The sequence below is a fragment of the Vigna radiata genome, chromosome 9 (genome assembly GCF_000741045.1).
Source record: "Vigna radiata var. radiata cultivar VC1973A chromosome 9, Vradiata_ver6, whole genome shotgun sequence".
Taxonomy (NCBI): domain Eukaryota; kingdom Viridiplantae; phylum Streptophyta; class Magnoliopsida; order Fabales; family Fabaceae; genus Vigna; species Vigna radiata.
Window position 1 is genome coordinate 6,916,584 of NC_028359.1, and position 17,095 is coordinate 6,933,678.

The 17,095-nt window shown below is 30.8% G+C and overlaps 2 protein-coding genes across 5 annotated transcripts; both read left to right on the plus strand.

The window, feature by feature from the left end:
* Positions 1–751: 751 nt before the first annotated feature.
* Positions 752–9,535, plus strand: LOC106774055. 3 transcript variants are annotated; one of them, XM_014660872.2, is made up of 14 exons: positions 752–827; positions 1,634–1,726; positions 1,829–2,030; positions 2,358–2,432; positions 2,581–2,682; positions 3,234–3,274; positions 4,971–5,084; positions 6,683–6,797; positions 6,903–7,093; positions 7,203–7,319; positions 7,393–7,473; positions 7,621–7,859; positions 8,294–8,333; positions 8,765–9,535. In XM_014660872.2, exons 2-14 carry the CDS (start codon positions 1,679–1,681, stop codon positions 9,338–9,340), a joined length of 1,941 nt encoding a protein of 646 aa, XP_014516358.1. In that variant the 5' UTR covers positions 752–827; positions 1,634–1,678; the 3' UTR covers positions 9,341–9,535. The 3 variants fall into 3 exon arrangements, with proteins under 3 accessions (XP_014516358.1, XP_014516356.1, XP_014516357.1); XM_014660870.2 differs by lacking the exon at positions 752–827 and adding an exon at positions 836–1,173; XM_014660871.2 differs by lacking the exon at positions 752–827 and adding an exon at positions 836–998.
* Positions 9,536–11,227: 1,692 nt separating this feature from the next.
* On the plus strand, positions 11,228–13,100 carry LOC106773781 (LIM domain-containing protein PLIM2b). Of its 2 annotated transcripts, none has more exons than XM_014660530.2 (5): positions 11,228–11,555; positions 11,841–11,934; positions 12,091–12,119; positions 12,244–12,336; positions 12,724–13,100. In XM_014660530.2, exons 1-5 carry the CDS (start codon positions 11,421–11,423, stop codon positions 13,072–13,074), a joined length of 702 nt encoding a protein of 233 aa, XP_014516016.1. In that variant the 5' UTR covers positions 11,228–11,420; the 3' UTR covers positions 13,075–13,100. The 2 variants fall into 2 exon arrangements, with proteins under 2 accessions (XP_014516016.1, XP_014516017.1); XM_014660531.2 differs by having other exon boundaries at positions 11,230–11,555; positions 12,247–12,336.
* Positions 13,101–17,095: the final 3,995 nt, after the last annotated feature.

Here is a 17,095-nt window from a genome sequence, read left to right on the forward strand (position 1 = left end):
TTGTTCTTGCAAATTAGGAGTTAGGTTAAATTTAATTAAAAAATTAAATTAAATTTTAATTTATATTTAATTTAGTTTATATATATATATATATATATATATATATATATATATATATATATATATGTATATTCTGATTTTATTTTAAATATGTATAAAATATATTTTTTAAAATTTTTGTGGGTATCTACGAGTACATGCGAGTTTTAAAATATGTGCGAATATTTTTTTTAAGCGGATATCCTCGCAGATAATATGCATGTCATGGGTTGAATTTTCGATTTGCGGATTGGATTGCAGATAGGTACTATCCGTGTCCAATCTAACCTGTTGTCATCTCCAATTACACGTTGTAAAGAGGTCGGTATCACAAATACTTACCGAAATACATTAAATTTAATTTATTTGAAATATATTTTATGAATACTACAATTAAAAATAAAAACATTTTATATGTATATTTTCTTATTTTATTTATAATATGATTAAAAGTAATTTAGAGTGTATACTTTTAGGTATTAAAATTTTCATAATATTTACTTTTTACTTTAATAATTCAGCAACTTAATTTATTAAATATATTATATTTTAAAAAGAGCTATTCATATTTTTTTTACAATAAATTATTACATTTAATAAAATATTGCATTCAAAACTAAGGTATATAATAAACTCACTTGTATATATGTTTTTATTAAAATTATTTTCTCCCAAATTCAATCTTATCCAAACATGCTGGCGAAGTCTTGTACTAAGATATGATTCATGTCAATTGATGCACGGAACCATTGTACAAACGTTACCTAGACTAGTTAAGCCTGCGTTAGGTGGGTCCTTAAATGGAGGAACAAACTCCACCATCTTATTCTGATCGTCACTTTTCACTTAAGGATTTTAATTTCGTTGGGTTTCTTTTCTCACATCCACCAATCATTTTCTTCATATTTTTACTTTGTTGAGTGGATTTTGCACAATCATTATCATTTTTTCCTTCATTTGTAAGTGGGCATGCCATTGTGAACTTATGTATATGCTGAATCTGAGCTACATGAAAAATGTCTCTTTTTTCTGCATGTTGTGATATAATTATTTCTTCCCACATTTTCTCTCATTGAATTGGAAATAGTATGCTAAGTTGCTTGTAGCTCTGTGTCATCTCTCCTTGGGGTTATGGTTAGTACACGTTTCGATTTCGATCAATGGTTCAAACGTCAAGTTTGATTTGATTCTTCATGCTATCCTTGTAGTTGGATACGCGTACAGTGCTCTGGTGAAGCTTGATAAAAAAAATCTTAATTTGATGTATGGTGTATCGATACGTTTACCTACTGTTGATTATATTTTGGTTTAAATTTCATGTTATTGTTCAATCATTCAAAATAGAAAAAACGAGAAGAAGATGGTGAAACTGGTTTGAATTTAAGGTGTTTGATGAATAGTTCACACACTTCTTTTTCAAGTTCAAACGTGCCCACGTCTCATATTTGAATTGAACACATTGATTAAAAAATTTATCTTGAATTCCTTTCATATGAATGAAAATGTCTCTTGGGACTTTTTTGTATTGCATTTTAGTTAGATTCTTTCTCTTGATGTAAAAGGGCTATTGGTTTCTTTTCTTTTTCATGGTTAGTTGGTTTAGCTAGCAGAATCAGGGGTGCAAGAAGAACTTGAATTGATGGAACCCCAGGATGAAGAAGAGATCCATAACTGTTTAATCAAGCTGGTTGTCTTATTATTCCTTACCTTTGCCTATCTTTGTGGCTACTGTCTCAAATGCAGCACCATAGCTAGTGAGGTGATTAACTGTGTTGATTTTGCATTACAGAGAAGTAATCCCCAAAGGCGAAGGGATAAGGTTTACATTGGCTGTGGAGCAGGGTTTGGTGGTGACAGGCCTTTGGCTGCTCTTAAGCTGCTTCAAAGAGTTCAAGAACTAAATTATCTGGTTCTGGAATGCCTGGCTGAGCGGACTCTCGTTGATCGTTATCAAATCATGATGTCTGGTGGTGATGGTTACGATTCTCAGAGTATGCGTTTCCTGTTCAAATAAATTGTTTAGTTTCATTATTTGGTCTATGTCTACTAACTAAGTCTCAAATTGTACTATCTCGGGTGGTGCCACATTCCAATTCTTAACTTCTTTTAAGATCTGTAATGCACCTGTAGGTATAATTTCTCAGTTATGTTTTAGACAGGAAACTGAAATTTATATTTATTAGAAAGCATGCTAACCATTTAATAATTTTTCAGTATATGAAATTTAAGCCATTAGCAGTGATCCGGTGGTTTGTGTCCTGCTCTTGTGTTTTTTCCAATCTTATTATAAGTTTAACATCTGTAAATTTTTTCTGCAGTTTCTAACTGGATGCGTATGCTGCTGCCTCTGGCTTTGGAAAGAGGAACTTGCATAATTACCAATATGGGTGCAAGTAAGTATTTTCTGATGCTGCATCTGATGTAATGAATGACAATAACTATTGATTGTCCATAGTATATATGTTCAACATTGTTTTTAGTACTGATATATATGACTTCCCGTTTTCTTTTCTAACTTCGCTTACTCTTTGTTTTTAACAGTGGATCCTCTGGGTGCTCAACACAAGGTCTTAGAAATTGCTGATAGCTTGGGTCTCAATGTTTCTGTTGCTGTGGCTCATGAGGTTTCTGTCACTAATATAGGTATTTGAATTTTCCTGTAAACTTTCCTTTAGCCTTTGTTGTAGTCAAATTTTAAATGAATGTTTGAATTTCATCTGTTCAATTTATTTGTCTCATACATTTTGTTTTTACCCTCACAATTTCTTCTTCTCATTTTGTTTGTATGTTGGGAGATCTCACCTTTGGTAAAGGTTCTTCGCCTAGAAAGATTGATTTGCTGTAATTGGATGACATCAGAGAGTGCTACTTCTATCTAATGTATAAACAAACAATACGAGTGTTCTAATAAGAAGATTTTTCTGGCTAACAGAATGATAGCTATTAACATTATGAGCTTTATATTTATTTACTCTTTAATTAAGATTAAAAAGGCATATGTTTTTACTTTCCAATGTTTTTCCTAGTATTAGCTCTTTGCAAGGTGCTTTTCTGAAATCGTTGGAGCATCTGGTTGTACTGTTCTTCCACCTTTTAATATATTTATATATTAAAAAATAAATTATATTTTGGGATTTTTAATTTAATTAGTCTCTGTACTTAGTTTCACAACTTATACATACACAATCTTTCAGGTTCAGGATTTTCACCAGCAAAATCATATTCCACGGATGGAGTAAGAATATTTTCTCACGAGGCTGTTTGTGATATATAAAGTCATTGAACTCTGTTTTTATTTACTTTTGTGATACGTTCCCCACCAATTTGTGAGAAATTCATTCACCAACCAACCACCTGCCAGCACCAAATGTGACAAGTTTAGTTTTTAGTCCTTTTTTGACTACCTATTTGGGATGTGTTTGGATTCCTATTCAAACAACCCTAACAAACTATTGAAAGGATTATTTGTAATTGTGTGTTGTGTACACATTAATATTCTTATTTATAACAAAAGAAGAGATATAATAACAAGGAACAAAATCAATAATTAATAATGAGCAATATTTGCTAAGACATTTCCTTATTTAATATAATAAAGTCATATCTTGAACACTCTCCTTCAAGCCAAACATATGTGTTACGAGTTAAACTTGTTACAAATGTCATCAAGAGGAGGCCATTTGAGAAACTTTGTGAACATGTTAGTGAGTTGGTTGTTGGAGCTAATAAAGCTTCACATTAATCTGGTGAAGGTATGTCAAGATGACATGCCAGGAAGCTTGTGGCACATGATAATGTTGCCCATGAGTCAGGCAGCATAGTGGTTGCCAAAAAAAGGCACATCCAATTCAAGGGTTGAGTTAGAGATCAAACGACATATTGGATATCAGAGAGCAAAATTCTTGGAAGGCATAATGGCTACCGGGGAGAAAAATATGCCAGGGAAACTTTCCAAGCAGGGAACCTATAAACCTAGGATTTCATCTCCTACTCATAACATACTCATCCAAGCCGGTCACCAAAACTAATTTAACTCTTTATACTGCTTGTGGGTTCTTTGAAGAGATACTGCTAGTGGGTTCTTTGAGGAGAAACATCGGAGAGATTTGATACAAATGAGTCATGAACAAATCCATATAAAGGATCAAGATACCATTTTCCACTCAAAATCTTAAGACAATAAGTTTGTACATCTTTCTCCTTGTATATATTGCTTATCTTGCTTATTTCTACCCAATGTGAGATTTTCTATGAATTCCTAATACCATGATAAAGCAGGCAATATCATAGGAGACTAGGACAAAAACTGTGCAAAACTTTGCATCTTCTATTTTAAATAATTTCTGGCTACTTGTCTTCTATTACTCTTTTGTATGTAATACATCCTCAATTACAGTTGTTACTGAAAATTTAGTATAGTACATAATTTGTATAAGCCAAAAAATGGGAATATAATAACATACAGTTATTAGGCAGATTCTATTAATCAAATAAAAGGAGATAATAGTAATACTAAGGAATTTTGATCAGATCCCTAACAAACACTCTAGAGTTTGATTCTTGCCCCGTGCATCATTTTAAATAAGAGAAAGTTCAATTTCATAAGAAGGTAGGATGGGGCGTTTTCATGCCTTAAATCAAAAGTGGCTTGCATGAAAGGGGGATCAAGATAAAATCTCTCATGTATCACTTTACAATATAAGCTTTTTGGAGAGTTGGTTTTTGATATTACTGATTCCTTCTGTAATTTCTCTTCAGTTCTAGACTTAAAAGGCTGCATTTTGATTCAAACTAAGGGACCAATATATTTCACTTTGTCTGTATTTTTAATATTTTAATGAGCATAATCTGATCAAATTTAGTTATCCACATTATTCACTTTACCCCACTTCTGTTAATCTGGATGTTAATTTTGGCTGTAATTTGCGAAGGGTATCAGCACATACTTGGGAGCTGCTCCCATTGTTCGTTGCCTTGAAAAGTACCAACCAAATGTAATAATTACTTCGAGAATTGCAGATGCTGCTTTATTTCTAGCGCCTATGGTATGATCTGTTCTTTCCTTCATATTTCCCATCTTAATCAATACTTGCTTTTTAGTGACTTAATTCATTCTTCATATCTTCAATATAGTTTTTCATAAGTTATAGGGAAATTTATAGAGTTCAATGTGATACTTGATTCTTTATTTTAACGAAGTCAGTACAGTTAGAATTAACTTCTGTATGCTTAGGATAATTCTTCAAGAAGTACTTCGTTCTCGTTCTCTTAGAGTGAGATGCTAATGACGAATCACAGCACATGGAGTCCTCTCCTTATCTTTCTTTCAATACTAAGATAGCATGATGTAGATGGAAGTGGCTCGAACACTGTTTTTTCTTTTCATTTTTATTGTTTTGAAGGGAACCAAAATGTACCTCCTTTTAATCTCATGTACTGTTCTCTTTTTTTCAAAAATATATACCAATCATAAAGTAAAACTCATATGTTATGATCTGTTCTGTTATAATATGTCTTTGAAACATCTCCCACAATTTTTTTCTTGAAAGATAAGGAGATAAATTTGTTGATAATGTTTCATATGTAGAGCTATATTTAAGTCATTCAAGAACTATTCATGGAATGTGATTTTCATCAATTCAGTCACTGAATCAATAGTAACTACTCATTCGACTTTCTGAGTTAACATACATTGTTGACTAAAACTTTTTATGCTCAATAACTGAAGCTATTGATAGAGTTGACAATTAGCACGGTATAAAATCCTATATGACCTAGTGGTTTTTAGAGATCAACTGTTAGAGGCTGGAGGGTATATGAGAGAAGGAGAAAAGTAGGGAAGTGAGTGTGAAAACCTGACTGTATTACAGTAAGGAGAAGGCGGGAAGGGTGTCTATAAAACAGAACCTTTTGTATTTCTGTTTAGTTAGTCAAGACTATTCTTTTGTACAAACAGGTATTGGACCTTGTGAGGGGGATTAGGCTCCCACATACCCATTTTACTTGTACTTTTGACTGTTGATAATACAGAAGATACCTTTCTCTTCCATCTGTGTTCTTACTTTTGAGTTAGGAGTGTGAACGATAGGTTTCAACTTACAAGAAACCTATCATCAACCTTTGCCACTCCCATTCTTTTATATAAAAGTTGAACTTTAGCGCATAGCAGGATTGATTGTCCATGATTGATTCCCTAAACATCCTTGTGACAGGTGACATGCTAGACCTTACAACTATTCACACTTCTTCCCCGCTGATAAAAAAAAATCATATTTCATCCCCTGACAGCTTAAGGCATTTTGAAAATTTGGTATATGACGGGTAGGCTTTGTTGAAGTAGCTAAAGACACTGATAAAAAAAGTAACAAAAATAACTCATTATCCCGTTATTAAAAATTTTCACATTAACTAATATTTTATTTCAGAAAAGTTCTAGACTTTTCTTACAGAACATATTACATTTTTTTATAATGTGACAAATATTCTATGCTAGAAAACAAAGACGGAATCATAAGTATTCTATAATTAAAGATATTGTATTAGCTGTTCATTCCAATCTCTTACACTTTTGAATTATATTATTCAGTCAATTGTAATTTAGTATGGAACATAATTCTGAAGGATTAACCTAGTGAATGAGTAGGTTTATGAACTAGGATGGAACTGGGATGAATTAGATCATCTAGCTCAAGGTTCTCTGGCTGGCCATCTTCTAGAATGTGGTTGCCAACTGACAGGAGGATATTTCATGCATCCAGGTCTGCTAATATAGCTTATCTCTACCCTTCGTTTGATATAAAATATGTGTGGATAAGTTGTGTCAATGAGATGATAATATTTAAGCGCTATCTTGTTTGGTTTAGGAGACCAGTACCGAGATATGTCCTTCCTACAACTACTGGATTTATCACTTCCATTTGCTGAAATCTGTTTTGATGGCCAAGTGTGTGTAGCAAAGGCCGAAGGTAGTGGGGGAGTTTTAAATTTCAGTACATGTGCTGAACAATTATTGTATGAGGTTGGAGACCCAGAGGCTTATGTAACCCCTGATGTGGTAAGCTAAATGTTAGTTGTGAAGTCCTGGACATTTATATCACTAGATGGTAGAATATACAACAAAAAAGGAAGAAAAAAAAAACAAAACTCACTGTGTTCTTCCACAGGTGATTAATTTTCAGGATGTTTCTTTCAGTCCACTATCAAGCTCTAGAGTTCTCTGTCTTGGGGCGAAACCATCTACTGTATCAGTTCCAGATAAACTTTTGCAGCTGGTTCCGTTGGTAGATATCTGAACCATTCCCTGTTGATTCACTGAATTTACCTTTACATTTATGCTTTAAATACTTTTTGCAGGATTGTGGATGGAAAGGATGGGGAGAGATTTCTTACGGGGGTTATGAATGTGTTAAACGTGCTAAAGCAGCAGAATATCTGGTAACGTTTAAAAGCTTACAAGGAACACTTAGATCAGTGATCTAGCTTTCTTTTTTTTTAAAATTCATGTTGACTCTACTGTTTGATAAGACTTATAGGTACATCTATTACTATCAATTAATTTGGTCAATTCATATGCTTAATTAGGTTAGATCATGGATGGAAGAAATATTTCCTGGTCTTAATCACCGTATACTTTCTTATATAATTGGGTTTGATAGTCTTAAAGCTACCAGCAGCAATGGAAATGAGCAGTCACAAATAACTAGCGAAGATATCAGGCTACGCATGGATGGCCTTTTTGAGCAGAAGGAACAAGCCCTCCAATTTACCAGAGAATTTATAGCATTGTATACAAATGGACCAGCTGGTGGTGGTGGTATCAGGTTGATGTTACTGAAAATTTTCCTCTGCATTCATTTCATTAAAATTATTAATGGCCAATTTTTGAAGTGTAGGATTATAATAACCCTGTTGAATTAACAACCAATGTTATTCTAATTTGATGATTGCTGGTGAAATTGTAATTTTATCAAAATTGTTCTTCACATTGCTTTGGTTATCATAGTCTGCACTTTGTATTAGAATTGCAATGTTATAAAACAAACTTGATATTCAAGACTTGGAAAACACTCATTGTAAATGGAGTTGGAACAAAAAGTTGAAACTAGGTTGTTAAACTTTGAAGAGCTAGCTATGATGTACTAGTCATCTGCATATTGGTTCTTCATTTTGTTTTGAATGCTGTTATGTTTGAGACACAGGATTACTTCTGCAGTAGATCTTTAGTGACGTTGACATATCTTTTATTTAAGTGCAGTACTGGATATAAGAAGGAGAATCTTCTAGAGAAACATTTGGTATACTCTCCTCCCTCTTCCTCTCTCATGGATTAACTCACAGTGGTGTATATGCATGTACTTGAACAATACTGAAACAGATGGATCCGGCAGACTCCAGTGGGCTATATCAAACGCCAAAATTTCAGTAAAATAATTTGTAGAGAAGTCCTTTTCAATGGAATAAGGCTTAGTTGTTCAATCAACATTATACCTTAAGGAATGAGAACTAGGAAATTAATAGTCAAAATGGTGATGAGAAATGTAGCATTTCATTTTACTGAAGTGTTCCTTCTGAACTGCTGAAGTCAGATAATAAACTTGAACGTTCAATAAAACTTGCTATGTCTTGAAGACGTTTATTTTAGTTGCAGTGCTAGTGATTTAGTCTTACTGCAAAATTCATTAACCATTATGCTAGAAGTATTCATCATAGCTAGATTTATTTTCAGGTTAACCGCGAAGAAGTTTTCTGGCGAACTGGGGTAAAGAGGAACACAATGAGTGAGCTAAATAAAGTAGTTAATCCTGAACACAATCTGAGGCACACATTGACAGTGGCAGAAAAACTACAAACTAAAATTTACAAATCCTCTTTAGAATTTGATTTCCTTGGTAGTAGTTGCTCACATTCACCTGCTCCATCTGACCAGAAGATTCCACTTTACAAGGTAGCACACAGCAGAGCTGGAGATAAAGGAAATGACATAAATTTTTCCCTCATCCCTCATTTTCCTCCTGATTATAAGAGGTTGAAACTAATTATTACATCTCAGTGGGTAAAATCGGTGGTCTCCCATCTTCTGGATTTGTCTCTTTCTTCTGATCTAGATGCAAGAAATCAAACAGACAAAAGGGTCAATGAAAATGTTACAGTGGAGATATATGAAGTCAAAGGAATCCAGTCATTGAACATCGTTGTGAGGAACATCCTGGATGGTGGTGTCAACTGTTCTCGAAGAATTGATAGGCATGGAAAGACCATTTCAGATCTCATTCTGTGTCAACAAGTTGTGCTACCTCCTTGATTCTGTGATTCACTATGCTAATGGTCTCGTGATTGGAATGGAATTGAACATTGTAAAACAAGAGTCATAAAATTTATTCAAGCTTGGAACTGCTTTAATTGAAGTAGGACTCTAATTTTTGCTTAATTTTGTGCTCTTTAATCTCTACACAGACTTCTGATTTATCTAGTAAAATAAGACTTTGTTGTGGTCGGATACTTTATATCGGCACCATAACCGATGAATCAATGTTTATAAGAAATTTTAACAATTTTTTGTTAAAAATTTGAAGATGATGAGTATGTGAGTCTTTTTTGTCAGTTTAATATCTTTCTAATTAGATTCCTAATAATATGAAATTTTTATATAGATTTAATGATATGTTTGATTTAGGAGAACAAGTCCAAAGAAACCACAGAGTAGAAAATTAAATAATTTTTAAGTTTGTTAGTAGAAGAAAAAAAATAAAAGAGAAGAAAATATTTTTTTCTCATGTTTGTTTGTAAAGAAAGTAAAAGAAAAGAAATGAAGATAGTATTATGTTTCGATTACATTGGTCTCATGGTCGATCGTCTTTTTTTGTTTTGTTTTCTTTCGATCGTCTAATCCTTTTTAAGAATGCAATCCATTTCGATGGGTTGTTAACTTGCAGAAGACACTCCGATGCTCAAGTTATTTTATTTCAAGAAGTCTTTTACCTGGACACAATCGTATATTTATAGTGTTTATGACAACCAAACACATTAATTAACAATTAACACAAAATATTTTTAGACAATCAAATTCAATAATAATAAATAATGCATTTTTATTAGCATAAATATCCTTATTTTTAAAGTATAGGTTCTTTTAGCAACGCTAACAAAATCCTCATTAATACCGATATTCAAATACATATACAAGCAATCCTTTCAATACCTACTTAAATATAATTGTTGATAAGGTATTGCTATCATTAATACTGAATTTGAAAATACAATAATTCATGTAAGGAGATAAAACACTCAAGAAAAAACAGAAACTTAAAAAATTAGAAAAGAAGTAGGCAAAAGGGTACAAAGATGTACTGAGAAGAGCACAGGTAGAAGTTTGATTAAGAAACAAATTACACTTGAACTAATAAGATGAATTTAAGTGAGTTTGAACCAAATAGATAGAGTTGAATAATATATAGATAAGAACGAAGATCTGTAAAGTTGAGTTTAAATAATATTATAATCTCATGAATTCTTTAAAGCATGAACATAATATAAGCACAAGAAGAAATTGTAAAAAAAATATTAAATTGCCATTTTATTTTTATTATCTAGGGATCTATGGAACAATTTTACTTCTAAGAATTTATTATTTGTACAATTTTACTACATACTCAGTCTATAATTTTCTTTAATGGATATAATTCACACATTATCTCCAAAAGCTGTTGATCAAAAACTAATTTAAAGAAGTGGAACATGACTTTTGCAAATCAAAAGTTATTTCAACCTAGATCTATATTTAATTCACATATTCTATAATTATTTCTGTTTAAATTACTGTTTACAATACCAGGAACTATTTTCTTTCTAGGTTCAAGATTGGAGGAGAAGAGAAGTAGGAGCCTGATGACTATAGATTTGACCAAAATTAAAACATGCTAAAGATAAAAAAAAGTCTCTTAATTTACAAAGATCAATGAGTTTAACATCTTTTATTAACCTCTTAATTATGAAATCCACATCTTAATCACCAGAATAGTAAACAAAAGAAAAGTTGGTAATAACTATTTTTGTTCCATCCAATAATCTCTTCTAATTAAAGTGGTCAAACCAACCAGCCTCTTTTCTCTCCATTCAATTAGATCATATCCACAAATAACACAACTTTTCCATTTTTGTTTCACAATTTTAGGCTCTATAATTTTAAGGTCTATAATCACTTTTAACCAATTAAAGTGTTGATATAAGTCACTTTCTGCTGAGACATATCCAAGACTTTGTTCAGTTCCCTTTTGTCTGAGGCGAGCATTCTTGTTCAACCCCTCTTTGTTCCTCAGACATCCCCAAAGGGAATAAAAAACACAAAAAAAACACAAGCAATAAAGGAAGGGGAGGAAAAAAACATGTCTTTCACTGGAACTCTAGACAAATGCAACGCATGCGACAAGACTGTCTATGTGGTTGACTTGTTAACTCTTGAAGGCACTCCTTACCATAAGAACTGCTTCAAATGCAGTCACTGCAAGGGATGTCTCACGGTATAACACCCTTCATTCTATTCATTTTTTCCTTCATGATTTTGCTATTATCTATTTGTAACTCCAATGTGGAATCAGATACATCATAGTTAAGAGGGTCAAAGAAAATTTACCTTAAATCATTCTACAAAGATGGTAATTTGTTCTGATATCAGGAGGTTTAGGAATGCCACTTTTATTCAAAAGATTTAAAACCAAGATTTTGCTTTGTGGGATATTTCTTCTCACACATTATATTAAAAAAAGTTGTCCTTTAAACATTGCTCACAACTCAATGTTGATCAGATGTCCACATACTCCTCAATGGATGGAGTTCTCTACTGCAAGACACATTTTGAACAACTCTTCAAGGAATCTGGCAATTTCAGCAAGAACTTCGGTAAGAGGAAGAGCATCTTTTGGCTAAACTTTTTGTGTTATGAATTTTCTAACTCTCATCTAACCTTGCATTGAATTACAAGTACATATGATCATGTCACTTTTTGTTATTGACACTGATGAAGCTGTGTTGTTTTCTTGATTCTAAATGTTTCAGCAAAGTCTGCTGAGAAACAAAATGATATAGTATGTTCCCTATCCTTTCTTGACACACACTTTACCAATTAATTATACTACCATACACTTTCCTATGTATGCTTATGTATTCTTGTATTCTCCATCTAACAACAAGTTATGTCATGATGAATAGCAGAACAGAACTCCCAGCAAGCTATCTTCCATGTTCAGTGGAACCCTGGACAAATGTGCAGTATGCGCAAAAACAGTCTATCCTCTTGAAAAGGTCTGTGATCTCTCATATCTTCACCATGAAACATGAAAAAGTGAGAACAAGTTTGTACTGTCATATTTCTCAAAAATACTAGTATTATTCATAAAGAAATCACTAGATACTTCACATCTATATCATGTAAATAACAATGATGGGTCTTTTGAGTGAGGATTCATCATGGAGAGATTTTATAAATGAAATTTGAACTCATCACACATAAAAAGATTGACACCACTTTTAAACAAACACCTTTAAGACAATTTTCAATTTTCTCATTTTATATAGAAGTTAATTTTTTCCAAAACAGAAATTTTGCCATTGAATGCAGAATGATTTGAAATGACTTTAAATAGGATTTTGTCTGACATGCATGGAAATTTGGTTTTGTTGATGAAATAGGTGACACTGGAAGGGGAATGCTACCACAAGACTTGTTTCAGGTGTGCTCATGGAGGGTGCCCTCTGACACATTCAAGCTATGCTGCCCTTGATGGTGTCCTGTACTGCAGAGTCCACTTTCAACAACTGTTCATGGAGAAAGGGAACTACAGCCATGTACTCCAAGCTGCTGCACACAGGAGGACTGGTTCTTCTACACCTCCCGAGCCTCTATTTGAGGAGCCATCAAATCCACCAGCAGCATCTGAGGAAGCTAAAGTAGTGGAAGATGAAGATAAAAATGAAGAACAAAGTGAAGAAAAAAGTGAAGAAAAAGAAGAAGAAAAAGAAGAAGAAGAAGAAAGCTCTTGAAGGAATTCCATTCCCCTCCCCCACCTTCTTTCAGTTCTTTCAGTTTCAGCAGGCTCTTTTGTTTCAACTTCTTTACTCTCAAAATTTCCTACAAATTCTTTTTTGGTTTCCTTATAAACTAACTTGAGAGTTTTGTTAATGTATTTCAAATAAAACAAAAGTTTGAGTAATGTTTTCTTTAATTTCATCTGTCAAAAATTATCCATTCCATTTCAAGTAATCAATATATATATATATATATATATATATATATATATATATATATATATATATATATATATATTTAAAAGTATAATGATACTTTAACATCGACAATATTTTAATACTATCTATATATGTTATTATCTTATTTGTTCATTATAATTTTTATTATTATTATTACTGATTATGAAATAATTTAAACTAATTAATTAATATTATAATATAGTTAAAAAAATATTGTTAAAATATCATTATTTTATTTTAAATTATATAACTTATAAATTAATTACATTAATTGTTATAATTCGATATAGACTTAACATAAAAATAAGCACACAAATATTTCTAGACCCGACTAATCCAGGTTAAATTACATAAGTTATTCAAATTTATCTTAACAAAATTTTATTATTAATTTTATTGTGTTATCGATTGTTGGATTACGAGATGAAATTAAAGTTAAAATTATCACTTTTTAAGATTGATTTTTCTTATAAGTTCATTTTACATTTTTTTTAAAGTAAGATATTATTTATAACTAGTAAAAAGTTTATTGTCAAAGCAATTTTAAGTAAAGTTATAACTTAATATATATATTTCTAACTAAAATAACTAATATGTTTTGTTTTTTAAATCGTTTTTGTTAAAAGATGGTTTAAACTCTTATATGTTTTTCGTATTTGTTCTTGGTTATAAGATTTTAAGTAATTTTAATTAGATTCTTATTTTAAAAAATGTATAATAAATAGATCTAAATAGTTAATCTTAAATCGTAAATGGTAGTATACATTAGACATGATAATATGGATTACTTTATTACGTTGTATTTAATTGTGTTTATTTAGAAGGTTGTGTCAATAGAGAAATTAGGGATTCGAATGAGAACAAAGTTAAGATTTTCGAGAGCAGGGAATTAAAAAATAACAATGTTAATTAAAATAAATTCACAAAAATCAAATGGCACTAGGCCTAAAAGGCTCAAAATTTGTTTTTTCAATTGTTTTTATAAAAAAAAAAGGAAAATTGATTTCAAATAATTTTATAAAATAATGTGATGTGATGTGAAAATTATGAAAGTGTTAAAAGAATTTTTTTTAATTGTTTTTTTTTAAGAAATGGGCTCCAAGGGAGACCATATATGAAAAGTGAGCTTAGTAAGCTTAAGAATTGAAACATAAAGATAATTTTTGGAAAATATGAGCTTTAATATTTTTCCATAATTTCTTTTTTTAAATTTATTTATTTCATTTTAATTTTGATTTTTTTTTTAAATTTTTAGAGAAATTAGAACAGAGGAAATCTATGGATGCCAACTGGGTTTGATGGACTAGACAACTATTCCCAATGTTGTCATAGTGAGAAAACTCAGAAAAATATGATTTTAGTTTTTTTAATTGATTTTTTATTTATATTTTTTGTAATATTATTATTATGAATCAGTTTGAAAATATGAAAATATAAATTTATTTACATGTTGTGAAACCATTTTTTAAATATTTACAGTGTAGAAAATTCTATAGAAAAAATCATCACATGAAAAAAATGATTAAATTATGCATTTGATCATTATTTTTTTACTTTGAATTAATTAAAATAAATTAGAAGGAAAAAAACTTTTTATATATTTTTTTTGTTTCTTTTTATTTAAAAAAAAAGGTTTAAAGTAGCCCAACATGGAAATCCAGCCCAATGTACATGAATTTAGTATTTTAATTGATTTTCATTTTTCATCACCATTTTTTTTAAATTCAAGAAAAATAAATTTATATACATGCAACAACAATTAATTAATTTTATTTACAAAGAAGAATATTGTATGTTTAAAGCACATTTTTATTCTACGAAAGAAAAAAAAAGGAAAATGTTTTATTAATTTTCATATTTGCTAATTCTTTTTTAAAAACCGGTACTATTGAAGTCTATGATATAAATGATCGACATTATTGACACAGTGGAATATTTTGTGAGAGCTTCTAAGTGAGGAAGTCTTTGAATGTTGGACTAAAAAAGAAGAAGAGCTAGTGTAATTGTTGTCGTTGCATGCATTCGGGGATGGTAAAAATAAAGTTTTTAAATTAATTAAAAAATTCTAAATTATAAAAGTAAAAAAGTTTTAACCTAAGAATAAAATTAGAATTAAAACAATTTTAGAGGTAGAGGTCACTCTAATTAAAGGTATCACTGTAAAGGTGAATGTATTTTTTTTTTCTATTATTATTTTTTTATGCTGATATTTTGACAACTTCTTTTAATAATATTTTGATAACAGGATACGTGTCATTATTTTATTGGTCTATAATATTTAAAATGGATCATTCACAAATTGTCACGTATATGTTATTAAAATATTGTTAAAAAAGTTTGTTAAAGAAATTTTTACTATTTTTATTTTTTTTATGTACGTACCGTATTGTGAAAATAAATGTATATTTTTATTTTATTTACATGTTTAATTTTGTTGTCATCTTAGTTTATGGAATCATTCTCGTTCGTCTCTTTCGTTTTTTTAATTACTTGATCCAAACATTTCTTTTTAAAAAGAAAATATTGAGTTTATCATGAATTTAGAAATATAATTTGAATAACATGTATGAAACTGTTCAAGATCTTTGAAAAAGTTCAATACTGGATACTTAATTATCTAAATATATAAATCATTTAGAATGATACTCAATTATTTGGAAGCAAATCTCAACATAATTTTATTCAAAATTTTTATTTTTTTATTTTTTAAATTTAGAGCACACTTGTACGCTTTTTTTAATTTTTTTTAAAGATAACAATAATAAATCTTTGGTCGGTATGAACCTTATTGAACTTGTAAAACATTAAAGACAAAAAAATGATGGTTATTCCAAACAAGGATCTATGTTTTGTTCCCTTCATTCTTTTTTCTTTCTTTTTTTTTTTTTTCATTCAAAACATTTTCTTTCATTCCTTATTTTTTTTTTCAAATTTTTTAATCATTAGAAGTAAACATTATATCAACTTTCAAAATAAAAGTGATCCTTGTTCAAGGTAATTTAAAAGATTTTTTATTATATGCATCTATAAATAAAGACTCAATTAAAAGAAAAATGATATATGGACAACAGATTTCAACAACATTTAGACACGCCATAGGTGTCACAAGGTCATTGGTCCACGTGGCAAAGAGAGAGAAATTTGCAACTTTTTGAAGATTGTCTGAGATGTTGACGCGTGGCAGAGAGAGAAATTTGAATTTCATTCTGAAATTTGAATTTCAGAAGGGTTTCGTTTCACTTTTGGGAATCCCATTTCGAATCCCATTTCGTCACCAAATCGCAACCCATTTCAAACCCCGCCGTCTGACCATCTCCTGCTCACCGGAAAGACTGCCGCCGCACTCCGGTTGTCCGACACCGTCCGCATCACCACCGTCTTCCATCCACCAAGGAAGCTTCGGTTCCATTTGCTCGACGGTCAATCCCCTAAACCCTCATCCTGGTGAGTGCAAAAATTTTTCATGTGCTTAAGTTTGTGGAGTTGGTTTTTTGAGTTGTGCTTAATGTTTTTTGAGGCATGTGCTTAATGCAAAAATTTTGTTTTCATGTTTTTTGTGTTCTCTGTTTCGTGAATGTTGGGGTTTGATTCAACACGCACCTTGTAATGTTATATTATTTTNGTTTGATAAGACAATGAACCCCTCTGTGCAAAAATCGTAACACAAGTACCCACTTATTNGAACTATAGTCCCAGTTGATTTTATAAAATTACTTATGTTGTTTAACATGATAAGTTGGGGGCTTGGGTTCATATTAGCATTACACCGATGTGTCCTTGTCTTAAGAACATGGTA

Bases quoted from the DNA above. Each gene is read 5' to 3' on its own strand.
- LOC106774055 (XM_014660872.2), top strand. From the start codon at position 1,679: ATGGAACCCCAGGATGAAGAAGAGATCCATAACTGTTTAATCAAGCTG. The intron at 1,727-1,828 runs GTTGTCTTATTA...TTTGCATTACAG, and splicing joins ATAACTGTTTAATCAAGCTG to AGAAGTAATCCCCAAAGGCG. The intron at 2,031-2,357 runs GTATGCGTTTCC...TTTTTTCTGCAG, and splicing joins TGATGGTTACGATTCTCAGA to TTTCTAACTGGATGCGTATG.
- LOC106773781 (XM_014660530.2), top strand. From the start codon at position 11,421: ATGTCTTTCACTGGAACTCTAGACAAATGCAACGCATGCGACAAGACT. The intron at 11,935-12,090 runs GTAAGAGGAAGA...TAAATGTTTCAG, and splicing joins CAATTTCAGCAAGAACTTCG to CAAAGTCTGCTGAGAAACAA. The intron at 12,120-12,243 runs GTATGTTCCCTA...CATGATGAATAG, and splicing joins CTGAGAAACAAAATGATATA to CAGAACAGAACTCCCAGCAA.